The sequence below is a fragment of the Rhipicephalus microplus genome, chromosome 8 (genome assembly GCF_043290135.1).
Source record: "Rhipicephalus microplus isolate Deutch F79 chromosome 8, USDA_Rmic, whole genome shotgun sequence".
NCBI classification, from domain to species: domain Eukaryota; kingdom Metazoa; phylum Arthropoda; class Arachnida; order Ixodida; family Ixodidae; genus Rhipicephalus; species Rhipicephalus microplus.
In genome coordinates this window covers 90,180,945-90,208,781 of record NC_134707.1, presented here as the reverse complement: position 1 = coordinate 90,208,781, position 27,837 = coordinate 90,180,945, and the positions used below count along the sequence as shown (strand labels likewise).

At 44.1% G+C, this 27,837-nt stretch overlaps 1 protein-coding gene across 2 annotated transcripts; it reads left to right on the top strand.

Moving 5' to 3' along the window:
- The first annotated feature begins 1,458 nt into the window (after positions 1-1,458).
- LOC142768655 (uncharacterized) lies at positions 1,459-27,286 on the top strand. 2 transcript variants are annotated; one of them, XM_075870672.1, is made up of 7 exons: positions 1,459-1,592; positions 9,546-9,664; positions 12,603-12,629; positions 18,434-18,562; positions 21,565-21,783; positions 22,480-22,780; positions 26,105-27,286. In XM_075870672.1, the coding sequence occupies exons 4-7, from the start codon at positions 18,463-18,465 to the stop codon at positions 26,427-26,429; spliced, it is 945 nt and encodes a 314-aa protein (XP_075726787.1). In that variant the 5' UTR covers positions 1,459-1,592; positions 9,546-9,664; positions 12,603-12,629; positions 18,434-18,462; the 3' UTR covers positions 26,430-27,286. The 2 variants fall into 2 exon arrangements, with proteins under 2 accessions (XP_075726787.1, XP_075726786.1); XM_075870671.1 differs by having other exon boundaries at positions 18,434-18,586.
- The last annotated feature ends 551 nt before the right edge of the window (positions 27,287-27,837 follow it).

Sequence of the window (27,837 nt, the reverse complement as noted above, 5' to 3'; positions counted from 1 at the left end):
ATGTTCTAGTGTCCGATGGTCCTATTAACTGTGGTCCACAGTCCACCCATTCACCGACAGCGGATTGGGCCCTCATGGCCTTTCATTGCCGTCTAGAGACTACATGCCCTGGGATCGATGCAGCCGAAGCGAAAGTTGCGTACACAATGGCGGCCCTTGTGGATCTTATAGTACCCCGACAACGGCATGTAGTTATGCGCCGCCCGTAGGAGCAAATTGCCGCAGCGGCGTTGCCAGGTCACCTTCGTGACTTTGGCGATGAGGCTGGGGCTTGCTTCCCACTCGTGATCGGCTATAACGATAGCATGTGGTACGCACCAACACCTGCCCTGCCTGCGTCATGGTTGAGATCAACCGGTATTCGACAATTGACTGTGTGGTTGCCCGCCTTTTTGGCGTGCGCTCCATGCTGGTTTTCATGGACAACGTGTCTGATAGTTCGTGTTTGGCGGCCGGTTCCCACTGGGGTGTTTTGCGGCACTCTTAGTAGTTGTCAGCCTGTTCAGTTCACCTTGCGTCAGCCTTGCGTAACCACTGCGAAGCTGTCGCCTTGTTGTCAGCCTTGCGTAACCACTGCGAAGCTGTCGCTAGGAATGGATGTCGACATGTCTTATGACCATTATTAGGACACATGAGGGTAAAATTCTCGCGTTCCCCTTTGAGGAGCTCTTCTTCTTGGGGGAGCACGAGTTTCTGCGTCATTGGTCGTGCCCTTTTGTCAACGTTGAGCATGAACGGGTACAACCTATTTTTCGGCCGACAGGGTGGTAAGCCGTACCACCAGGTCGAAGGTGATATGCTTGTCTCCTTGTCTTTTTCAACGGTGTTCGCCCCCTAGGCATCTCATGTCCTCGTGGATCTACGACAAAGTTGGTGTACCCGATGAAAGATTATGTGCACTTTACCCGTTCACTCATCAAACCTATTTCCTAATGTGTCATTTGGGAGTGTTATCCATTTGTTATTATGTTGATTCGTCTTCTGCTGTTCGCTTTACGTGGAAATGTTCGTTTTTTTATTTGTAATTGTATTGTGTTCCTGATCACTGAATTGTGACGCATAAATAATGCTTTAGACATAGTGTAAATATCTTTTTCTAAACAATAGATTCGCTAATGAGTGCATACTGCCATTTAACTAGGGAGTAGAAAAAGAGGATTAGTTTTTTTATTTATTCCCGTGTTTCCTGTACAGTCATTACAAACAAATTGATTTTACCCATACCTCTAGACAGAAATGAGTTCTGGATGTGCAGTTGAATAGCTTCGAAACAAATATAAGACGCTTACCTTGTGCAAACGTTCAAAACATTGAAATCGTATTTTGCTTGTTGAAGCTTCTGTACCTTGTGCAAACATTCAAAACATTGAAATCGTACTTTGCTTGTTGAAGCTTGTGTATATCAATTTTTACTTGAAGGCGGCCTACGAAAATGACCTCGGTGCTTTAATGCAGGAGTGGAAGCCACTACCACCAGCCGATGGCTAGCCTTGCTCCTACGTCAAGGTCCGCCTCACTGGCGGGGGCGACTAGGTCGACGAAACGCGAATTGTCCCAACTCTCCGGGAGTGCTGCGCCGAGTCCCCAACACGGTACCTGAAAACAAGATGAGGCACACTTTTATGTAGGTAGAATATGAAAAGAACAACGTTGTATAATTGTCGAGTTTATTTACTTTTACTCACATCTGACGCCCTGTGCCATTGTAAAGGAAACACTTGTTCTGTTTTATAAATCAAGTTGCGCATAGCGTTGCTAATTTCGGCAGATGTGATTGTGAACGCAGTGTATACATTGCACTCGCCGGCTCAAAATAGTGCACGCCTGGCGAAGGGTCCTTTATTATGGCAGTAGGCTCCATCGAAGCAAGCGTAATGGGACAATACAAATTTACACTTCACTGAGAGGATGGCGTGTTGAATCCTGAGATGATTGTATGAACATGTGTATCGCCACTGAATAGCAATATTACGATTTACAAAGTCAGACGTTCATATGGTCATGTAACACATGGTCAGTTTGGTGTTTGTCGGTACGCAGATTATCTCTCCAAACTACGTTCAGGCATTCACACTGTTTTTTTAATGCTGCGCAATATGTTAAGGTGCATTGTCATGGCACGACTTCACATGCGTATGTCTGAAAGCCCCTAGAAAAGTGCGTTACAAGTGCCTTTGTGTGGATGTTGTGAGTGTCAATATTGTAGAATAGATCCAGAGCTAATAACCTAAATACCTACCGCTCACTGCATTACGCCAAATCTACAACTACAGGACACAATGATGGCATGGCTTGTGTTGCCCTCATCTATGCCATAAAATGGAATTCACTCTTGCAATTCTTACATGATTTTGTAGATTTCATTCAATGTTTTCATTATGTTCAATAAACTGAACTTGACTACCACAGTCATGTGCGAAAGAATAAACATCTGTAAAGTCAGAATATTTCTTCTCCTTAGCATGACGGGCTATTATTCGTTCAAATAGATAAACACACATCTGTCTTTGTCAAAACTTGACCACAAGTGTTTTATTTGCTTAGTGAGGTAGGACGAATATCATCAGCTCAAAAAATGTGCAATGAATTGTGTAAAAGCTCACCAGTAGTTTCTATTTTTTCTTTGTTACAAAGAGCTTCCCGAAACTCCAGGCAAGTACAGAATCTTTTCCTTCTCGACAGTGTGTAAAACCAACATGTTACGCTTACGTTACTATAGGACAGGATCGCGGGGAGGCATAAACTCTCCGAAATGAGATTTGATGCGCAGGGAATGTTGCTAGAGACACTTTTGGTACAATCACTCTTACCGGAACACGCGATATTATGGCAGATCTCACACGTTGTGGAAATAGATGACACGCACTCTAGTCAGTGAATATGCACCTATGGGGCATCTCGTTTTTTCCTTTTCTTTTTAGGCGATCGTTTCGAGGTGGGCACGTCTTTGAATTGTTCAGCTGTTCAGTTCGTACCAGACACGCTGATTACACTGCCGCCTACTGGATTTCGCGTAGTAACGTCCGAGGATTTGCGTAAATTTTGACAAAGCTAATTGCATGCTACTGTGCAACGCCATGTCTAGCCATATTTGTTTTCGTTGATGTATTTCTCCAGGATCGTGCCGCAGTTTTGTATAGCTTGCTGAGTCACAGTGGCAAATTATGCGTGGTAATCTTAGTGCCTTCAAAACAGCCATCAATATAAGCACACTTAATTTAAGTTGCCCTTATGTGATGCCTGTATAGGATTTCTTTTGAGGCGATTCAAAGCACTGGCGTGGCTCTGTGGTAGGACCCTTTAATTCCACGCATGACACCGTTTGTTTTATTTTGGACTAAAAGATGATTTTTGTAATTTGCGCCAATCGAGTTGTTCTGCGACGCAGGCTCCAAAACACTATTGTGCAAAGATTTCTAAAGCTTATATATTGGCGCTGTTTCTTGATCGATATAAGATCGATAAAGATCAGCCGTGGTGGTTGGGTGTCTTCCACACGTCACAGAACTATTAGACATTCATGACCAACGTGGCATGCATGTCATGTTGTTAGTGTCATAATCTGTCAGTCGGGCTCGTCATTCACTCTGTCCCCCGATTAGTTTTACCAACTCTTGAAAGAATGCAGTAGAAAAGGGGCAGGGGTGAGTACGCTAACTTAATAAGCTAGAAAGTATAGTTTTCGTTATTTTGGTATTTCCCAGACAAATCTGCTGTTTTTCTACAGCTGCGCCCTCTTGACGCATTTAAGATGCCTAGGTAGTTATTGTTCGCACCACTACCTCTTGCTGGACAATGTCGCACTTCACGCAGATGTTCAACTGAGAATACTAAAGCCTTACTTCAAAAACAGTGTTGTATCTCTCCAGCCACCTACAATAGAAATAATAAAAAAATTAAAAGGATTTAACAAAATGCCACGATATGTAATATGACCCAGCCGTGAATGAAGATCGACCCAGGCATTTATCAGAAGCGCCAAAAATTAGGGCGGCTCGTTGTATAAAGGATTCAGTGATAGAGACATAAATTAGGTGTTTAAAGTCATTTGTGTTCTTCAAGCACAGAAGACATACGCTTTTCTGGTCTCTTACGAAAAGGGCCATTAAACGGAAACATCGAGTGCTCATTTGCCGCCAGTACAGCTGTTTTGTATAAAAGCAGCACAGTTTTTCCTCTTCACGGCCAGTTCCGTTATTTTGCAAGAAACAGATGATACACAGTGTTTTTGACGGTCGGTTCCGTCATTGCAGCACGGCTGTATTTTTTCCTGTATTCCTCGAAATAACGTGGAGCACGTAGTATTGAAATGGAAGTCGACATAGCTAAACGTATAGGTAACAGCAACTTTCAAAAATGCTGACTGAAATGAATGAAGAATAAAAAAAATAACACAATCTCCCACTGAAGAGACTGATCTGTAGACGCGAAGCAGCGGGTGCTAAGGCTCACAGTGTCGGCGAAGTTTTTTACTCTGGCGCGCATCGCGGCGTTGCACAATAAAGAAACTTGGGGAGGCACAAAGCTCACAGTGATAGACCGATGTTTTCTACAAGAACATGGGAGCAGCTGCTAATTAGCAGTTGGTGGCAGAAGACTTAGATTGGACACAAAGACACGCAGTCTGCATCTATCGTTAACGCGCACGCTGTGAAATTTTGTTGTTTGTAAAGCACAGGCGAACCCCCAACCCAAGGAGGTTTAAGAAAAATTGTTCGAGTGGAAATCATTGCCCAGGAGTGAAGCCGTGCCTATGGCAGCTGTGGTGGTCATCTTACTAGGGGCACGATAAAGTATCACCGTGTATGTTTAAAAAAAGTTGGCAACAATTTAGAGTACTTGGTACTCTACTATGGGAGAGCGGAAAACCGTCCCACGGGAAGGTCAGTCCATGTGTTTAGAAAAAATGGTTAACGATTTTGAGTACTTCGTACTCAACTATAAGAGAGTGGTGAGCCGTCCCTATAATCACGACAAAACAATTCTATCAAAGTCGCATAGTCTAGACAACAAAACTGTGTTTGGAAAAAGTTGTTAACGATTTAGAGTACCTGGTACTCTACTATGGGAGAGCAAAAAGCTGTCCCGTTTTTTGACAGCGCACAACCACTGGAGACGGAGCATTTCTCTGACACGACCAAGGAGTTTGATGTGGAAACTATTTCGGGTCACATAGTGCTCCATGTGCCCCTTAGTGTCACTAGTTTTGTCTAGCAAGCCTCTAATTTTAGGCAAAGTTCTCTGCAGATTTAGTCACCCATATTCGTTAATGTGTGTTATTTTGTCATCAACAACAGTCTTTTTATAGAACTGACGTAGCATTTACACTAACATATCGCAGCCACTTGATTCCTAATTGGACACTACCAAAAATAGCATGTTTAAGACATTTTGGCAGTGGCAAAAGCTGGCTTCACTTCTGCTGTCAAGACATTGCGGCAGATTTCACCCCAGCAATTTTTCTTTGAACCTCCTTGCTCTTACTGGCCTACCTTGGAGGTAAAGACCCAGTGCTAGTGGACGGTTGTGCAGCGCGAGCAGTCGGCCGTTTCAATGAAGAAACTCGCTAGCAGATGCTGCCTGCGTTGGCATCGTGAGGCGCTAGAAGCGGTGGGGACACAAAATGGGGGGGAGGGGTGAACGCTACGGGGAGTACTGCCTAGAGGAGAGAGAGGAGGGAGTGAGCGTAGGGTAGGAGACGCTGCTTGCGTCAGCATTGCGAGGTGAGACAGGGGTAGGCGACGCGCATGCGCTGTAAGGGTGGTCACGCCACACGCCGGATTGAACTCGACCATAAGATGCTTCACAATATAATAAATTTGGCAGCTTGCTGTAATCTTTGGCTTCAATCTCTCGTAATAGTCACTTCGCCCACTCGTGCGACCTCGTTTTCTTCCGTCAGGGTTTGTGAAACTGCGCCATATAGGATGCGGCAGTTGCTTGCGGCTTCTCGTATGACACTTCCTTTACTTCTTATCACAATCACTGCTTCACACTTTCGGTTCAAAAATTACTTTTTTTTGAGAATATAGCGCCTTTCGTTGTATAGAGAGTGGTGAAGATGATCAGAATATTTGAGCCATACGTTATCGAGCTCACTGAAAGGTTTCATTTTGTTTCACCAACATAATTGAATAAAAAAAAGAACCAATTTGCGGGAATCATTGCTTTTACATTCATATTGACTTGGTTTTGCGAATGCAGACGAGCATCAGGAAGATCAAACGGTGGCGTACAGCATGGCAACGCGTAAGTATACGCTAGGGCTGCTTCTTTTTTTTTTTGCCGTAGTATGCGTTCTGGGGCATTTCTGTTCACCAGCTCCGCCGCGGTGGTCTAGTGACTAATGTACTCGGCTGCTGACCCGCAGGTGGCGGGTTCAAATCCCGGTTGCGGCAGCTGCATTTCCGATTGAGGCGGAAATGTCGTAGTCCCGTGTGCTCAGATTTGGGTGCACGTTAAAGAACCCCAGGTGGTCAAAATTTCCGGAGCTCTCCACTACGGCGTCTCTCATATTCATATGATGGTTTTAGGATGTTAAACCCCACAAATAAACCAATCAATCATTGCTGTTTACCACAACAGGCTCAATTTGCTGCCCTTTTGTGTTTTGAACACATTATAAGATATTGGTCAAAATGATGGCTTCACATAAAATTTGCTACTCAGCCCGCACTTCTTACTACGGTTTTTTCCACACTCCCCGAACGTTACTTTATTGCTGCCCGTCCTATCCTTTATTCTCTAGAAATATTGTTCCAATATGCTCATACTGCATTATATGTGCATTAAATTAGTTGTTTGTATTTGATGTGATTTACAGAGGCGTACAGTGGTGTGGACACTGGTAAGTTAAAATTGATTTACGCTTTAAAACAAGTGGTAGCATCATGGCTAATACTAGTGGCGAATTGCCATCAGGGAATGTTTCACCCCATTCCCCACACTTCGCAATTTGTGAGTGTTTACACATACCAACAACAAAGCGAACAAACGTCCATATAATATGGTCTGAATACCCCCCCCCCCCCCCCCCTAAAAAAAAAACGTCTCTACGCCACTGCCCAATATAGATTAAGTGAATGAGTGTACTTGGAGTGACATTATGGATACAAAATGGAAAGCGAGCAGGTTACTAGTTATGATGTGTTTAGAAAAAAGGGGGTAACGATTTAGAGTACAATTTGTACTCTACTATGGGAGACTTGACCGGGAGCTAGACTTCTTGCAGTATATAACGTTTAGTGGTAAGAGACATGTATAACTACCTTCACGTTCCGAGTCGAGTGCGTTGTTGCCACTTAAGCACTTCATTAGGTGTTCGTTGTACACGCCGGCACTCAATATTTACTCACAAGATTTGAAGCATGAACAATGTTTCTGTTCATTCTCGCTTATCTTTATATAAAAGCACGTTTCAGGATAATCGTACACGTTTCGTTTTTTTGAAGCTGTTGAAGAGAGACAACGGTAAGCAAAAGCAAATGCCTTCCCATACATTTGTTCTTTTTATTAAAATGATATATCCTGCATGTAACAATTCCAACTACTTTTAAGGAGTACTGTCATTTGTTTGAGGAATCGGTAAAGCGAAACTTTTCACTGCTTCGGCATGCCGTATCCGCCAGAGCTATGGCTACTATATATATATATATATATATATATATATATATATATATATATATATATATATATATATATATATATATATATATATATATATATATATATATATATATATATATATATATATATAACTGGGCTAGTTTGTTATGATTCATAGCTGGTCAAGGTAAACAGCGCAAAAGACAGACAGAGGAAAGGAAGGACACAAGACAAGCGCTGCTACGTTTTCGTTAGCGCGAAACTGGGGTTCGCGACAACATTTTCACCAAAGACGTCGTAGAGCTTCTTCATACTCTGTCGTAATCGGATCATTACTTGCATTCGAAAGTTTCCCCTTTAAAAAGTTTCTGCTCGTCTTGCGTCCTTCCTTTAATCCGTCTTCGTTTATTGCGCTGCTTAGCTAGACCAGCCAGAGCAATAATTTAGACGTATAAAATAATTCCAAACTTTTCGTCGCTCGGCCTCTGTAAGACAGCCCGACCGTAACGAGCGTAATCGTTACAAGTGAACGCATTCACAAAACTCACATGGGGTGCGTGTGCTGAAGATTCGTACTGTATGACATATATTTATTGTAGTAATTTTGTTCTATATTACACATAAATTGTATATATTTCAATATATGTTAATGGTGCTGGTAACGCATTTTGTATTTATCGCTAAGGAACAGCTTTGTTTGAATATTTAACCAATATTTTCCTGCTTGTTGTAGTGTTCCTCGTTTATTTATAATTTTATGTATAATGCTAAACTTTTCAATTACTGTTTGGCTGTACGTGCCCCAGGTGCCTCGCGAAGAGTGGGCCAAGTCAAGAGACACTCTCTCTTTTTGCTCCCTTCGTGGTCATTTAGTAAAAATGCCGAAATAAATAAATAAATAAATAAATAAATAAATAAATAAATAAATAAAATGAATAAAAGTAGCAACTGCGTCCAGCGCGCAGCTGAAGTTGTTGTGAAAATCACTGAACGACAATGCATTCGTCCCTGCTGAAATACACCACACTCAACCGAAGGTAGACGACAATGGCGGCTGCTACTATTTAGCTACCCCAATCTTCTCTGTACCGCTATGTGGGATTGAGGGTAAAATGAATGGAAATGAATAAATGAAATCTTATAAATGAAACTAAATTAGAGGTTGCTGTCTCAACGTCGCCTGCACCTACACCACCCTGTCTTGAGGCTTGAGCGTGAAATTGCCTTCCCAGTATAGAGACCGAAAATGTTCCTAAAGGTAACAGCGATAAAAATATAATCAGTCGATTTCTAAGGATCACGTTGCTATTTGGTGGTTCACGAACCCATGTTAACAATGAGCTGCGGGGTGCAGTCATTCGCGTCCCATTTAGTATTAGCAGGCAGCTATAAAAGTTGTGCTTGGTTGCTGCTCTCTTATGTTAAAGCGGTAGACATCACGAAGGTCCCCACTGTCAATTCCAAGACCGCGTATTTTCACGCGAGCGTTTTGATCAGTTACGTCAGTCGCTATTCCTGCGAAATGATTTGCTAACTACTTCGTATGATATTTCCTTAGTAATTTATCGGTCATGTTTGGTTTGCCTGAAATGAACTTCAGATGAAGGTGCGTCTGCTTTGTTTGTAACCACTCGTAAACAGTAACAGCGTGTGTTTCTTTTGCAGTGTGTCTCTTTTCGAGCTAGCAAACATGAATTTGAAATAAAACAACAAACGGGAAAAAGGTGGGTGCGCAGGGAATATCATTACGATAAGTGCTGCAGCGTTAAACGCATAATATGTGACCTACGAAAACGTCAGTAGCAACCCCATTTGCGTTTGTGCGTATGTGTGTGTGTGCGTTAGTAAGTTAGAAGCTGGTAGTGATAAAGAAAACGAACAAGTTTGCAGCGAAGACTAATATTTATCCCAGTGGCCTATTCTTTCGTTTTTCGTGGCAGACACCGGGAACCCGAGCAGCAGCTCGACTTCCGAGGAAGCGGGAGCTACATTTTGTTCACCTGCATCATACCCGTCATTCTGGGATTCCTAGGCTTAGCCCTAATCTTCGTCGTGAGCCGTGAGTGAATTACGCGCGCTACGCCTACTACTCCCTCTTCCATTGGAAATTAGTTGCTGCCTGCGTGTGAAAACATGTTCTATCTTAGAAGAAAGAAAAATGCCGACGAAAACCATGCCCGACATTGTGCGAAAGTGGTAGCACTGCTGCAATGGATCTCAAAGGCGACGTAAAATGTCCACTCTTTCAATGGGCTTCATCGTTGATCTTAAATTATACTTAATTCTCCTGTTCAATAAATGGTCTTTATTTTAGGTGAACTTCTGTCTCCCATAAAATTTCGTTTTGACCAGGAATATCACATTTTTATCAGCTTCATTTTTCAAGACATGTTTTCTAATCATTTCTTGAAAGACAGTTTGTCCTGGTATACATTTAAGGATACATTTTTTTAGAGATACAGAGATACAGAGCGTGTCCAGATTAGGCTTTGAACCAAAAGCACAGTGGCCTTGATTTGCACAGGACTACTGGCGGCAGACAATTTTACCTAGTTCTGACAGGCTATAGTGGCATATAACTTGAGAAGTCCGGACACCTCGCTTAGGCGACCGAAGCGATTCAACCGAGCGCATCCACGCAAAATTGTCCTGCTCATGCACTTGGTAAAGTTCTCCAAAAATAGAGTAACCAGTAGTCCGGCTCATGACGTCACTCTGGAGTGCACGCTCATTGGCGCAGGCTCATGTGTATCCGCTTTTTAGGAGGCAATGCAGCCGTTTTCTGAAGTCGTCTCTGACGACACGCTTTCCCATACACTTGCCGTTAGAGCAGCCAGCAAAAGATAAGGTACTCATTGGAGGATTCATTTTTTAGCAGTAAACGGTACTCTTGGGATCTGGGCTCTGAGATTGTTCAAGTCACAGTCGCTAATATGTGAGGCATAATTGTCATGGGGTCGTAACCTTGACGAAGGCAGCTGTCCGCGTGTCCAAGATGAAACTCTTTAATTAGGCTAACCTCTGTCTGAGAAACGAGAACTGAAGCTAAAGCAACACGTGCTGTACCAGAGAGTGGCGAATAGATCATCGGACAATCTGATGTGCGATGAGGCGCATCGACACTTATACATGCGACATTGTACATTTGAGGCATATCGGTGGTGCTGGCGTAAGCTTTGATTGATTGATATGTGTGGTTTAACGTCCCAAAACCACTATATGATTATGAGAGACGCCGTAGTGGAGGGCTCCGGAAATTTCGACCACCTGGGGTTCTTTAACGTGCACCCAAATCTATCCTGGCGTAAGCTGTGCAGTCCATTTGAATAATCGCTTAGTGTGTGTATTTTCAGCAGAATGAGCTCAAGCAGTCACGAAGTTTCCCAGTCTTTGCAGCGTGACCATGCGCCGAACATAGATAACATTTTGTGGAGAAAACATGAATACCTCAAAATTAGACAGTACGGCTGCTGACCTGCAGGTCGCGGGATCGAGTCCCAGCTGCGGCAGCTGCATTTTCGATGGAGGCGGAAATGTTGTGGGCCCGTGTGCTCAGATTTGGGTGGACGTTAAAGAACCCCAGCTGGTCGAAATTTTGGGAGCCCTCCACTACGGCGTCACTCATAATCATATGGTGGTTTTGGGACGTTAAACCCAACATATCAAACAATCAAATGAAAATTAGGTGATAAGCGCACGTAGAGTGCCCTCACATGCCGCGTCTTTTACGGCAGTATATAAGCTTTACTTTGGAAATCTGTGAATGTGATGTTGAAATTGTTGGTCCGCAGGAAATGTCCTCATTTACCTCATTGCTCCAGTAACGAGATGAAATAGTGGTTCTTAATAAATCAGCCTACTGACAGTTATTAAGCTGTATTGTCACCAAAAAGACAGCAAAAGCGATAATTGCCTGTGGGTCGTAGCTACTTATCACGCTACTATTTATATGAGTTCACTTAAAAACTTTTATAACCTTTTCGAAATATTGTATACATTAGTAATTGAACGATGTTATTTGACCAGGCCGATACATAGCTAGCGCAAGAATATCTGTACCATCGAAGTGTTAATTTGAGTGTCAAACAGTGCGGACATCAATATCTGTCGTGGCAATGCCTGTATATTCACCACTTTGTTGCAGCTTCTAGCTGCAAAGCATTGCTCCAGAATTGGGATGTGACATTGAAAAAGGAACCTAATATCAATAGCAACGCACTAAGCACCAGCGCTTAGGCGGAAGTAAACACACTAAGGGATTTCTGCTGATTCCTTTTTTTTGTTTGTCAATGAAGCCGAAACGTGTTGACATTAAAGCCCCTATACCTTCGGAAAAGTACAGCGTTCTTTTGATCTGCGCCGCTTCCTCCTCTCACCGGCTCGAAAGCAAACTGCAAGCTCGTGGCTCGTTACAGAGGGCACCACTATCATAATCGAAAGAAAAAAAGCAATGCGCCGGAGAGGAGGCGGTGAAAGACGTGAAAGAGAAAGCAGATGGCGGTGCTTTTACTAGCGTGTACTAGTACTTTTACGAAGTATAGGGACTTTAGTTCGCTATACTCGACATTCCATCTTTCATTTTTTTCACGGGTAATTTTAACTTAGTATAAATTTACTTAGGTTTACTTTCAGAATGTGGGAAAATGAAGTTCTCAATGCAATTGTACTTATAGGTCAATTTTTCTCGAGTCGAGTGCTGCGTTTTGTGCCCGACGGGGTTGGCCCGCATACCATGTCCTCTCTTCAACGACCATTCGCCGAACGGGGTCCCATCGGCGGGCATCTATAACCATGTCCCAATCTTTACTTCCTGTCAATCTAATTTACTTCTATCTCTATCTCTTTGAACCCCTCGTTATCCCTTCCTCGTGAAACACTGCTGAGGTGAAAACACTTTGCTGCAGGCAGCTGCGGAGTTCACTTTCCCTCTAACTTCGTGCTCATTTAAAATCCCTCGCCACCCCCCTAACGTTTTTCTCGACGCTTTTTTTCTCCAGGTCTTGGATCTGAACCCGCTGTTGCAAGTGAGTAACCCGGTTTGGCATGCTATAACATGATATATATTCCTAGATTTCCCAAATACACGATATGATTCGGCGGCTGGTTTTAATAGGTGACTTCGGCACGCAGCTGTGTGGGGTTTGGTCTTTTAATACAACATCTTGGCATAGTTAACTTTTCAGGAACCCGCTATTGTCGCCATTGTTTATGGTGATTGATTGCAAGCCAATTATCGGGGGAATGAATCTAGGCCCTCACGGCCGCGTGTTAACTGACGCAAAATGCGTATTGTTTGGGCGCTTTGATTCAGACGCATATTCAGGAGGAACTGCAGGTGGTCAAGATAAGACTAATGCATGTTTAATGATAAAACTGTCTCTAGCTTTTCGAGTAAAAATAGAAGCAAACAATTCACTCGAGAACGTGTTATGAACTAAACTTAAAGTTTTAATTCGGAAACAAACAAACAAACACACACACACACGCACACACAAATAAATAAATAAATAAAGAGATACGTTATATATATATATATATATATATATATATATATATATATATATATATATATATATATATATATATATATGCAGGCACGGTGGTTGAGTGGCCGTCGCATTGCAAGTTGTCAAGTAGATCCTCCGTTAGCAGTCACAAAGTGGTTTGGTTTAGTTCGACGTTTCAGCCATGGCTGAAACGTCGAAATAAAGTACTTTGTGACTGCTCACGTAGGATATATATATATATATATATATATATATATATATATATATATATATATATATATATAAGGTAAAGTTGTTGTACATTACTTTCGTTTTCTGCAGATTAATTTTAAGACCCACCTTTCTGCTCTCCTTGTCTAACTCCGTAATCATGAGTTGCAATTCGTCCCCCGAGTTACTCAGCAATGCAATGTCATCGGCAAAGCGCAGGTTACTAAGGTATTCTCCATTGACTCTTATCCCTAACTGTTCCCATTCTAGGCTTCTGAAAACCTCCTGTAAGCACGCGGTAAATAGCATTGGGGAAATTGTGTCCCCCTGCCTTACACCCTTCTTGATTGGTATTCTGTTGCTTTCTTTATGAAGCACTATGGTAGCAGTTGATCCCCTGTAGATTTCTTCCAGAATGTTTATATATACTTCATCTACGCCCTGATTCCGCAGTGTTTGCATGACGGCTGATATTTCTACTGAATCAAACGCCTTCTCGTAATCTATGAAGGCTATGTATAGTGGTTGGTTATACTCTGAGCATTTCTCTATTACCTGATTGATAGTATGAATGTGGTCAATTGTTGAGTAGCCTGTTCGAAATCCTGCTTGTTCCTTTGGTTGATTGAATTCTAATGTTTTCTTTACTCTGTTAGCAATTACCTTTGTAAATAGCTTGTATACTACAGAGAGCAAGCTGATCGGCCTGTAATTCTTCAAGTCCTTGTCATCTCCTTTCTTATGTATTAAGATGATGTTAGCGTTCTTCCAAGACTCTGGTACTCGTCCCGTCAGGAGACACCTCGTAAACAGGGTGGCTAGTTTTTCTAACACAATCTGTCCTCCATCTTTCAGCAGATCTGATGTTACCTGATCCTCACCAGCAGCTTTTCCCCTTTGCATGCTCTCCAAAGCTTTTCTGACTTCTTCTATCATTACTGGTGGGGTGTAATCTGGGTTACTGCTAGTTCTTATAGTATTATTGTCGTGGTTATCTCGGCTACTGTACAGATCTCTGTAAAACTCCTCCGCTATTTTAACTATCCTATCCATATTGGTAGTTATTTTGCCTTCTTTGTCCCCCAGTGCATATATCCGACTTTTGCCTATCCCAAGTTTCCTCTTCAATGCTTTGACACTTCCTCCGATTTTCAGAGCGTGTTCAATTCTCTCCATGTTATACCTTCTTACATCGCATGCCTTACGTCTATTAATCAACTTCGAAAGCTCTGCCAGTTCTATTTTGTCTGTTGTACTTGACACTTTCATGATTTGACGCTTCTTAATTAGGTTCTTCGTTTCCTGGGAAAGCTTGCCAGTGTCCTGTCTAACTACCCTGCCTCCATCTTCCACTGCACACTCCGTAATGATACTCGTCAGATTATCATTCATTGTATCTACGCTAAGGTTGGTTTCCTCACTAAGAGCCGAGTGCCTGTTCTGCAGCGACACTCTGAATTCCTGTACTTTCCCTCTCAGTGCTAGCTGATTGATTGGCTTCTTGCGTATCAGTTTCTGTCGTTCCTTCTTCAAGTCTAGGCGAATTCGAGACCGTACCATTCTATGGTCACTGCATCGTACCTTGCCAATCACTTCAACATTCTGCACGATTCCTGGGTGTGCACTCATTATAAAGTCTATTTCGTTCTTATTTTCGCCATTAGGGCTCCTCCATGTCCACTTGCGGTTTTCTCGTTTTCGGTAGAAGGTATTCAAAATCCGTAAATTATTGCGTTCTGCGAATTCTACTAGTAGCTCTCCTCTGGCGTTTCTAGTACCAATGCCATAATCTCCTACTGCCTGGTCTCCAGCCTGCTTCTTCCCTACCTTTGCATTAAAGTCGCCCATTACTATAGTATACTGTGTTTTTACCTTACTCATTGCAAATTCCACGTCTTCATAGAAGCTTTCAACTGAAGCGTCATCATGGCTGGATGTAGGCGCGTAAGCCTGTACTACCTTCATCTTGTATCTTTTATTCAGTTTAATTACGATACCTACCACCCTTTCATTAATGCTATAGTATTCCTCTATGTTGCCAGCTATGTTTTTGTGAATTAGGAACCCCACTCCCAGTTCTCTTCTGTCTGCCAAGCCCCTGTAGCAAAGGACGTGCCCATTCTGTAGCACCGTATAGGCCTCATCTGTCCTCCTAACCTCACTGAGCCCTATTACATCCCATTTAACACCCTCTAGCTCCTCGAATAGTACAGCTAGACTACCCTCGCTAGATAAGGTTCTAGCATTAAACGTTGCCAAGTTCAGGTTCCAATGGCGGCCTGTCCGGATCCAGAGATTCTTAGCACCCTCTGCTGCGTTGCAGATCTGACCGCCGCCGTGGTCAGTTGCTTCGCAGCTGCTGGGGACTGAGGGCCGTGAGTTATTTGACGTAAGCATGTGGGAGGTAGTGGCCAGATACTGCACCAGGGTGGCCAATCCTTCTCTGGTGAGGGAGTGCGTTCTCGGCGGTGTTTGCCGGTGAGGCCGCACCCCAGGCCTCTTAATGCAGTTCCATCAACACGCGGATTTTTTTTATTATTTTTTTTTATTCCGGTTGGGAACTGCGCGGTACCGGGATTTGAACCACGGACCTCTTGCATGCGAGGCGGGTGCTCTAACCACTACGCCATCGCCGCTACTAGGAGCAGTGCTTCCAGATAGGTAATAGTGCACTTGAAGTTGTAAAAGACTATGTCTACTTAGGGCAGGTAATAACCGCAGAGCCGAACCACGAGATTGAAGTAACTAGAAGAATAAGAATGGGGTGGAGCACATTCGGCAAGCACTCTCAAATTATGACAGGTGGATTGCCACTATCCCTCAAGAGGAAGGTATATAACAGCTGTATCTTGCCGGTACTCAGCTACGGAGCAGAAACCTGGAGACTTACAAAGAGGGTTCAGCTTAAATTGAGGACGACGCAGCGAGCAATGGAAAGAAAAATGGTAGGTGTAACCTTAAGAGACAAGAAGAGAGCAGAGTGGATTAGGGAACAAACGGGGGTTAAGGATATCATAGCTGAAATCAAGAAGAAGAAATGGACATGGGCAGGGCATGTAGCGCGTAGACAGGATAACCGCTGGTCATTAAGGGTAACTGACTGGATTCCCAGAGAAGGGAAGCGGGTTAGGGGAAGACAGAAGGTTAGGTGGGCAGATGAGATTAAGAAGTTTGCGGGTATAAATTGGCAGCAGCAAGCACAGGACCGGGTTAACTGGCGGAACATGGGAGAGGCCTTTGTCCTGCAGTGGACGTAGTCAGGCTGATGATGATGATGATGACGATATAAGGTAAAGAAGTTTTATACATAAGGGTTCGTTTTTCCGTGTTTTGACACAATAATAATGAGATCTAACAGACAAAAATGCCAAGCAATGTATAGCGGCAGTTATTAGAACCAATGTAATGTAAATAAGAAAAAAAAGTGGGTGAAAAAATGACTTGTCGTGAGCAGGATTCGAACCTACCACCTTCGAATAACGCATTCGATGCTCTAACCACTCAGCTATCACGGTGGCTATCCAGGGGGCTATCCATATATATATATATATATATATATATATATATATATATATATATATATATATATATATATATATATATATATATATATATATATATATATATATATATATATATATGTGTGTGTGTGTGTGTGTGTGTGTGTGTGTGTGTGTACTGGCAGACTTGGTGCCGTTGGGTTGTTTACGAGGGACTATTGGTCAGCCGCCGGCTCGGAATAAGCTCACGTACAACGTGACGCAAAACAGGCTCATTAAGAGTGTGCCACACTCGCCGCCATGGCTACAGGGGGCGCTGACTGACACTCGCACGTTTAAATTCACATATAAACCCAATAAAGTGGCTGAGAGAATAACCGCCGTGGTAGCTCACTGGTAGAGCATCGAACGCGTTATTCGAAGGTCACAGGTTCAGTTCCTGCTAACGGCAAGTTATCTTTTCACCCCCTTTTCTTTCTTCACATTTACATTACAATTGGGTCTCATGCCTTCCCTATAAATTCTTTGGCATTATTGTCTGTTAGATGTCATATATATATATATATATATATATATATATATATATATATATATATACATGTATTATATACTGGAGAAGTTTTTCCAATGGGCCAAACGTACTTGGGAACTTGGGAAGAGAAGAAACACAACTTAGCGGTTGTCCTACTTTTATTACCAACGGTTTTGACTGGTGGACCGGTCGAAACCGTTGGTAATAAAATTAGGACAACCGCTAAGTTGTGTTTCTTCTCTTCCCCTCTCTCTCTCTCTCTCTCTCTCTCTCTCTATATATATATATATATATATATATATATATATATATATATATATATATATATATATATATTGTTCAGGCCTCGTATATCATCATCATCATCAGCTTGACTACGTCCACTGCCGGACAAAGGCCTCTCCCATGTTCCACCTGTCAACTCAGTCCTGTGCCCGTTGTATATAGTAGGCTTTTATTCGAACTTGTAGAGTAACTTTTTTAAGAATTTAGTGTTCGCGTTGCTAAAATGTATTTTTCTTGTTCATGTTTGGTTGTACTGTAAGCTTCAAATGAAACGCGAACGACGGCAATCTTTTGCTATGGTATAGTGTGCACTGTCCAGTGATCACCATCGACACTAATAATAATAATGGTAATAAGCAAGTTGCCTGTGCCGCTAATTTGGAGGGATCGCTGCCCAATTCAATCCAGTGAGATGCTTTTCGACCACAGCCTTAAAAATTCCAAATCTTACCCCCGTATTATAAAACATCCGTTCACTCAACGCCTCAACTTCCCTTGAGAAAGCCGATGGGAGCGCCGTTACTAGGCATGGCAGGTCACTCCATATCAGCGATAATCTGCTGCGATTCTTGAGAAGCGCAGCGTCATTTTTGAGCCGAGCTGTGGCGCAGTGCTCGCCTCTGTCAAGTGAAGGGTGAAAGTCGAGTCGAAGAGCGTTTGTGAATACGGGGGTCAGAAATAAATAAATTTTCCTGCATTTCGAGTGTATAAGGTACGCATACGTAAGTGGAAGGCCTTTTTTTTTCTGTGAAGCTGAGGATTGCTTCTAGACACACATAATGTTCTTTCCCCAGCTCCCAGGCGGCCGTTCCTTATCTGCCGAATGCGTAGTAAAGACCTATGGAACGACGTGGTTCAACCGGCCACTGAATTCTGCTCGCACCTCGTCTTGGCACCCTGGGGCACAGACATCAAAGAGCGCGGTGAGGTGCCCTTATGCAGCTGGAGTAAGTTTAAACCTTGTGCAAAATCAATCAAGTTATCAAGAGTCAAGAAAGTGTATTTTAAAAACAATCCTTGTACGGGTAATTGCAGGTGAAATGTGGCGAAAATGCTGCTTGAAGGTGCCGGGGGGTTTTGTACACAAGGCAGCGTTCACATACATTTTGGGCAATGTACTCGTACATAGTAAACAAAAGCATGTTTCTATCGGTATAATAGCAAATTAAGATGAGATTCTACTGAAAAACATAAGACATACATTTACACACTTCAAACAAGCGTAGACATAAAGAGAGAGATAGCCATGCTCAAAACGTTCCCAGCATATCCAAAGAGTCAATGAATGTTGTGAGCAATTTAAAAAACTAACTAGACGTGGCTACTACCACAACATACTACTACTACGTAGGAACGATACACACACCAGAAGGAGCTTCACCCCTAAAATAATGACGCCGTATGCAGGAAACGTATATTTAAACATATGCTTTCTTTTAAGATGTCTGAAGACATACACCGGATTTTTTTTTACCCGTAATTGACACGCTTGACACAACCTGTATTGGTGTTTCGAGTGAAACATATCAGGCCCAGTACCAAACTTGAAGCAAAGGCGAACATTCGAGGAATTACTCACACATAGCGTGCCTTGTTGTTATGCTGAACAGCCTTGCAGAGCTGGCTATGTGGCCCGGCACCTTTTGACTGCATAGCTCAACTACGTCAGTACCTCCACGAACGTTTAAACTAAGTAAATGATTCACGGATATTCTTTGCGCAAAATACACATGAGCGTGAAGAGACACCGTGGGCGCAAGCTCACAACTAAATTATTGAAAAAAAAAAAACAAAATGCAGTTTTGTCTTCGAGGCTTACAAACACCTCCGACTGTGTCCTGAACACCTACAAGATTAAACTAACAATTTCTGGTAAACCCCAGTTTCACCTTTAGTTTTATGTCGTAGATGTTCAGGAACTACGTCGGGGGGCGTTTTTAGTGTTGAAGATAAGAGTGCATTTTGTTATTTTCAGTGAACGAGTTGTTAGTTTGCGGCCGCAGTACCTTTCTTCTCGCCTGTGTGTACATCGCGCGAAAAGTAGCCACAAGTCAGTACCACTTCGCTCAACTTTTAGTACTGTCGATATAAGTTAAATGAATTTCCTGTCCGATGGTGTCACTCGTCAATGCTCGGTGGCAGCGCTAATAAAGGCGAGATGCCGAGGTACCCAGGTCCAGGCATGCCATCATCAGTGTCACAGGCACTGGCTGAACACACCGGTAAGAGCGATTAACGCGTGTTAACCTTAATAGGAGGACAAGGTTGTAACCACAGAAATGATGTGACTACGATATTATTGCTTAAACGAGTTTATGTACCTTGAAATAAAATGTTTGAAAGATAAAGTGGCTGGTGACTGCATTACGTACGCCACGCTTTACCAGCTATGCTATGTCAGCTGCTATTTCCTTGTCCACGTTTTGCGGCTAAGCTGTATTCAACTAGGCGAGTCGTAACTAGGCGAGCGAATCACCTAGTTGCATATAATGAATCATTACCTACTCAACAGACAACTCGCTGAAGGTATGTGTTGTCAGAGTGTGGGAGCAGAAGGGTAAGAAAAGATCATTTATTCATCAGATGATGAGCCCCTAGCGATAAAAACAATGCCGTCGAGCAGTTTATATTCTTGATATAGCGTTTGCAGCATCCACGTAAGCTGGCTTCAAACAGCCTCTAGAAATTGTCCCTGCGTGTCAGTTAACCAGGAGAACTAAGTACTTAGGATCGCACTTGGGAATTTGAAAAACCGCCATAAAGTGCTTGTAATGGAGTACGCGTAGCGTCGTTATGGATGGAGACATTACTGGTATGAAGTGATGATGGGCTCCTAAGAACGGTCTTGCTATCATGCCGAGTCGGCAGTGGTACAACTGTAACCATAGTAGTTGACAGGTGGTCAGTGTAAGAGTGTAACTCAACTGATGCCGGCTTCGAAGCAAAGAACTCGCTGGGTAATTGAAGTGTCGTGCTGAAAACAGGCTCTGTGGATGAGCACTGCTTGTCTTTTTTTTTCCATCGCAGTGTGGAGACCTAGTAGAAAGACAGGCGCTCTCTTGATGAAATTGTTGAGTATCTCCACCACAGTCATGCCTTTAGTTGACGGCAGAAACGTTCTACCAATCTACCCTGTCGTTCGAACTGTGGTGGTTAGAGGGTTGCATTGTGGATGAACACTGCTCGTTTTTTTCATCGCAGAGCGGAGACCTAATAGAAACAAAGACAGGCGCTGTGTCCATGAAGTTGTTGAGTCTCTCCCGCACAGTGATACCTACAGTTGACGGCAGAAGCGTTCTACCTTTTTACCATGCCGTTCGAACTGTGGTGGTATGAGGGTTGCTCTGTGGATAAGCACTGCTTGTCTTTTTTCATCGCAGTGCGGAGACCTAGTACAAAGAGACCTAGTACGGCATGGTAGAGCAGTTTTATCGCTCTACCACGCCGTTCAAACTGTGGTGGTTATAGGGTGGCGTGTGCGCAATACCTCGGGGTCACAAACTTGTTCGAGGAAACGGCTCAACGTGGACATTTATTTATCGAATGACTGAGCTTATGCTACAGCCATGTTGTCCGAGCTTCTTTTTCTGTTCGTCTTCGGCGGACGCGAAGCGCACTGCCCCCTACAAGAGCAAGGGAAAAGACCCCATTACCAACCACTGGGCCACTAGAAATTAAATTAAGTTCGAGTGGTATTTTATAATTCATTGCACTTTCCAGTGATCCACAGACTATGACAGGAAGACACAGGCGGAAAACATTCATTACAATCTTAGCACACCGATGCAACGAGTCCTGGATCTATGTGAGTAATTATGGTCGACCAGTACACCAGTGTTCTCAAATTGTAAGAGGGATCACTGAGACATGATTTTGCACGTATTAAGGAATCCCAATAATGGGGCACAAAAACTGGCTCATGCAGAGAGAAGCCAGCGGGAATTCTTGAAGGCTGCCGCGAGTCACTCGCGCCTCTACTTGACCATCGACAGTGACCAGTGCCCGCAAACAACCATCGCCGATCTCCTGGTTCGCATGAAGATGCTTCATCTGAAAGGCTACGAGTTCTACCTGAAGGGAAACGAGACAGCCGACGCAGTGAAGGCGTGCTTCGACATCATCGACCAACTAGTCACCGCCAAAAGTGGGTGTCGAATCTGTAAGCTGCATCAGGATTTGTCTGTGCGCAAAGATGGTGCTTAATTATGTCGGCATAGTGAAAAGATAAATGTTTGGATGAATAGCACTAATTTGATTGAAGCAATGTGTGAGACCTGGCCAGTTATTAATCCGTCTTCAAGAGATAGCGCAATTGGGGATAAGATGCATAGCAGGGAACAATCGCAAGCACTGACGTCATGCTTTCAGTATGCTTCATAGATAACTATTTTGCATACTCAAAATGCCTTGATTTTCAACCTATTTCTAATGTTCAGTTTTCGGTAAAGAAGCTTTTATTTCAGTTTTAATAGCAGAACTTTCTAATCCATCTTAACATCCGGCAACCTGTTGAATTGTAACGATACACCTATTCCGAGTCTCACTTCTACATGAGCTTCTGAATGACGCCCAAAGAGGCTCGACTATAGCTACACAGCATGCGGTTATCTTCTTTTGACTCTGTCCGGCTGAAATAAAGGCCTACCCAAAGCGCCATGTTTTAAGTTTACTTTAAACGTATGATTGCTGTAAATGTAGAACATTCATTTAGAAGAGCTCCACTTCACCGTAAATTGAAACGCTACGCACTAAAGTATTCTGTCCTGTCTTTAACGGAAGCCCTGCTCAAAGTACGCTTAACAGTGCAGTGCCTAATTACGCGATTCGGCGCTTCCCGCAGGCTCGACAGCGGTCATATTGCGCAGTGGTCCTTACGGGACGCAGGTAAAGGGTAACGTGCTGGCCAACGTGTACCAGATGCACGCACCCATGGACGACTCCGGAACCATACCCGACGCCATCTTCATGAACAACTTCAACTACACAGATCCCAATCAGCAAGAAATAAGCCAGGCACTCACCATGGTGAACGTACTGAGCCGAGCCAGAAGCGACAGGGCCAAAAGTATCGCAACCGGAGGTCCCAACGTAACCAACATCTGCTACAGTGAGAGTCTGATGGGTATACGGGTGGACACGCGGTGAGTTTATTACAGCGGATCCCCCGTTTATGTCTCACGACTAAGAAAAACAAAATGCACGCCATCTCTACGAAGTGAATGCTGAAGACTGGCGTGAATCTCCAACGGTTATTGGTAAAACCTCGCAAAAATCGGCCACACATCTTCGTCTTCCGCGGCGCCTGATCTGAAGTCTTGTTCCTGCTGATATTGCTCGATGAGTTGGGCCTCAATGGCGCCGTCATCAGCGGGGTTGTGCTTGCGCCGTTTAGAAGCGATCAGGATTTTCTTTTCTTCGTACATGCGCACGTACTTGTTTCCCAGTTTGTCCACCGTTTAGATTCTGAACGGCACGTAGAGAAGTACTTGTTTCCGCATATAGCCTTCACCGTCCACTCGTGGTCACCTATTTGACTATCAAGTGTCCAGCGCAGCCGAGGGGTTGGAGAGTGCATGTGTGTGCCACACCGTCTTGCAGGCGCTCTTTGGGTTAAAGCTAATGAGCCGATGATAGCGGCTAGTTTGTACGCCCTAATGTTAGTGATGTGCTGCAAAGTATATGAAAAAAATGGCCCACCTCGCTGAAGAGAATCGTGACGAAATGCGAATGCATTTCTTCCGCGGCGAAAAGGCAACGTTGCCGTCAGACATTCGCTTTCACCGACTGCCGCCATCACCTTGAAAGGGGCCCAGCCAGTGAACGGTCGAGAGTGAGGTGCGAGTAGACGGGATAGTGGGGCACAGGGAGGAGAGAGAGCGTTTGGCGAGAGTAGGAGCGGTGAAGCACTGCACCTCTCGCACTTTTTCGCACGGCATGCTGTGGTTGCTTAGGGACGAAGATAGAAGTCAGACTCTGCCCAGGCGGCGCTGCTAAAAACGCCGCCATCAGCGCCCCCATCCACGCGCCGGCCATAGATGGGTAGTGCAAAGCGAGCCGACCGCAAGCGAACGTCAATAGACCCTCCTGATTCGTTGGTCTTAAGGCACGGTTTCCTAAAAATCATGACTTCGCAAGCTTCTCACTTCAATCCAACCACTCTTCAGAAAAGTAGGAAGATCATCAAAACGAACTGTGGGTGTAATGCGAAAGATGTTTCAGTTGTTATTTCAGCGTACTGCAACTGGCTTATTTAGCGCAAGCGAGCATGGCATGACATCGATTACAGGCAAGCACTTCAGCGTTCATACTGCAACGCCTAAATGCATTGAGCTTGGGCATACACATGATGCCAAAGCGATGAAGTGCATCTGGAACGAATGTGCGCTTCATCGCCAGGACTATATAGCCCTGGCGATTTTCGCCATTGCATTTGCAATCGTCATCGATCTTTCGCTTCCTGTGCGTTGAACTGTTTCATTACGCATGCTAGAAAGTTCTTCTGATGGTTGTCGTCCGCTTGTATATACTGCAAATGTGAATACATGCGTGTCTACTTTCTTGGTGTACAACAAAATGCAAAACCGAGGCCTTCTACTGCTTCGGCAATCGCGGAGATAAACGGCAAAAAAAGCTTAATGGTTTCACGATCATTTTGCGATTTACCTGTATGACGTACATGTCTGCATTTCATAAATAAAGTCGGAACTTAAGGCCTTGAAAGCCCCAAGGCGTAATGCAGTGGAGCTTCATAGTATCGGCGGTCGGGGCGTGTGCGATGTTTATAGTGCGCGTCACGTGTCTGCTGCTGCATGGCGCGCACCATGGTCAGAGGCTCTGCTAAGCATCATAATAAAAGTTACCATGGTTCTTTTTGATATCAAAGCCACTGAAAATAAATAAAAGGAGACCTATATAATCACACCCTCTCAAGCGAACGACTGTAGACAATGCGAGGGATTAGCTTACCTAACACAACAGACCATATCCAGTGCTCTCGCCAATTGCTTCGCGAAAGCTGTGGAAAACAGTACAACTGAAATCTTTTACGTCCATAGCAATTCACAACGCAACCAGCGTGGACTGGGGTCTTTTTTATTTGTAGAGTGCGAAGCTGTTGCGTCTGGACCTGTTTTCGCCCTCGTTCTGGCGAGTGAACCAGCAAGCACATCACGGTTGTTCGGTGACGCATCTGATTAGCGTAGAGATCTTTGTAGCTCTTTTTTCAAAGTGTTCAATGCGCAATTGCACCTAATTCTAGCTCAATCACTGGTTCGTACGCTGTAGTTGCACCTCGTTGCGCAGCAAACTGTGCAAGAGAGTCGGGCTTTGCACTACTCAAAACTGCATGGACAGGTGGCGCTGCGTGCCCGCAAAACTCCAGAGTCGGACGTCTATAAGCGTGCGCGCCCGCAGCTGTTTCAATGGGAGCGGGAGTAAGAGCGAAGAGATAACACCTGCCGGTGCGCGGCCACTGCCTTGGACGCTGCCGCCGGACGCCTGACATAGCCCGACTAAGAAATGCGTTCGCATTGAAAAAAGAAAGAACAAAGAGTGATGCGCAATTTTATAGTGAGAGCAACGCAAGCTAGCGTGTACAGAGGAAGGGACCAAGCCCCGGCTAAAGGAGCTTCGCCCTTGAACAACATCCGCGGCTGCCTTATCACACGCTGTCGCTTATGAGCCTCGTCCACCGACGGAGAAAGTTTCCATGCAGCAGCACGCGGAGTCTGACCACCGCGCGAGCCGAATGCGAGCAACGAAACTGGAGAGATGAGACACGCTGAGACCCTAAGGATTTCGCGTGCCCTAAGGTGCTTTGTCCCTTAAATCGGAGGTGAGCCCGACGTTTGACTCACGTGCCTGTTAATGGAACTAGCACCTGCATTTTTGTGTACGCTGGTGCGTTTCTTGGGTTTCCTGCTCGGGTGGATCTCGGAAATCACTCACTGAGAAGCTTGTGGTTGAGATTTTTTTCGCCAGGTGCCATTACCATCCATGCTGCTCACACAACAGCGCCTGCTCTTTCAATGAGCTCACACAATTAGCTATCGTGACAGTTATAGTTGACCCTTATCACAAATCATTATATGCTCCCATATCATATGTATCCAATACAACAAGGCTTGGCCCAGAAGCATCAATTTCATACCCGTTTTTTTTAAAAAGACGTTGCTTGAATATTCTAAAAACCAGACGTAAGCGCTTGACCGAAAGTGCTTATGAAGAAATAAGAGTGCCACTTGTTCGCGCGTGTTTAAGAAAGCCGGCATCCGGCATAAGCGCTGGGTGGTGGCTTAAACATGAACGAATGCTTCTGATTGTCATATGACCTTAAAGACGCATCAGATGACACCAAGAGCAAAATGTAACATGGCGTAATCAATGACGGCACGTGTGAATAGTATATTGCATGTTAGCATAAATTGTTGTTCGCTGCATCCTCAGCCTGCTGGGATACCACGCAGGGCCGTATTAAGGTACTCCAAGATATGCGAGATTGTCCAGTGCTGCTCTACGGTGAAACCCCCTCAACGCAACGACCTGAGCCGTTCGAGGATCGTGAGCGTCAAGAAAGGCGGTCGCTACTTCGTCTCATACGACGATGCGGCCACGTTAGAGGAGAAGGCGAACGACATTGATGACCTCACCGGCGGAAGGTTCTGCATCGCCGCCGACGATGCCGACGCGGACGACTTTCATGGCAAATGCGGCGACAAGGCGGCCCTTCTCAGCAAAATGGCCCAACTGGCGCGCAAACGCAATACGGCCTACACCACCTTTGTGTCTTGAGAGGGTGGAGGCGTGGAAAATTCAGCGACCTTCGCAGCCACTCTCTTAGGTTTCTGCTCATAGATTAACGCCGGTCATCTTTGCCTGCTCTTGCGGTTGCTCGCTGCCAAGTGCGCGACGCAATCGTTTGCTTTTCTAAATGATGGACGTTGTTTTTATGTATTGCTGGCCAAGTCACAAAAAACTATAGCATTGTTGAATTATTTATACAATGGACGTGCGTTGGCATTGATAGACGTATGTTTGTAGAAATGCCCGTCGCGTTCTTTTAGGAGAATTGTGCTAAAATGTGCATAATTTTGCTTTCGACAATACGCGTGGTGTTGTGTAAAGCCTGAATGTGCTATAAAGAGCAAGTCACTGATATACCTGTGTATATCCAGAACTAATATTTTGCAGCCGATGCAGAATCTGAAAACAAGCTCTGTTGTTGGTCGGTGTTTTTTCTTTCTATATTCAAGTGTTTTTTCAGATGCCTGATAGATGGCCTTTAACAGAGCAGTGGCTGCGTTAAGAACCATCCGTCAGCCGTTATAGACCACCGTCTTAGCTTTGCCTCACATGCTATGCAAGGGAAAGCTAAGTGTGCATTACCTTCATTCATTAAAGGTGTTTACGTGGCACCCTGCCTTTCTAATGAAAGTTTCACCAGAAGAGAGTGGTATCTTGTACATCACGCCTACCACGAATCAGACGCACTGTATACTGTATGCTGGAAGTTACTTTCACCATTTTGAAGCAGACGCGCGGCTGCCTCAGTAAAGATTAAATACGCGTGGATGTGGGGTAAAAGGCCTGTTTGCCGTGCAAACTAACTCTGTTCTATCCTCACTTGCGTCTGAAAAGATTTCATACCTTCTTATTCTATGTGCAACCATCTCTCTTCTTTTTTTTGCTTACGGCCAAGTTTCGGTTTTGTTCGCAACCAACGACGCCGACACTGACACCGGCGCTGACGTCGGATTTTCTGCGAGAACTTGCGACTTCGTGCTACAAAGGGGTGGTTGTCTTTTTCCTTTTTTTTGCACTTTAACACTAGCACAATAAATAGCTTAAAATCATTTTGAGGCAGGTCTTAGCACTTTTTTGCTGCATTGAATAATTGATTTGTGGGGTTTAACGTCACAAAACCACCATTTGATTGTGAGAGACGCCGTAGTGGAGGGCTCCAGAAATTTTGAACACCTGGGGTTGTTCAACTTTTTTTTTTGCTGCATGCCGTTTACCTTCTGGAGCAGAGTTTTCTTTTATGTTCCTACGACAAAGGTTGGTTAGCCTTCACGCTGGTAGAATCGATAGAAATAGTGATTGTTGCTCCATCTATCAGCACAGAATGCGGGAATTTCTACGGGAACACATATTTCTGTATACGTGTATGATGTATGAGTGTGAATTTTCCGAAAAAAAA

Coding starts and splice junctions, on each gene's coding strand:
- LOC142768655 (XM_075870671.1), top strand. CDS start 18,463: ATGCGTAGTAAAGACCTATGGAACGACGTGGTTCAACCGGCCACTGAA. Junction 21,784..22,479: donor CCAACTAGTCACCGCCAAAA/GTGGGTGTCGAA, acceptor CGCTTCCCGCAG/GCTCGACAGCGGTCATATTG. Junction 22,781..26,104: donor GGTATACGGGTGGACACGCG/GTGAGTTTATTA, acceptor GATACCACGCAG/GGCCGTATTAAGGTACTCCA.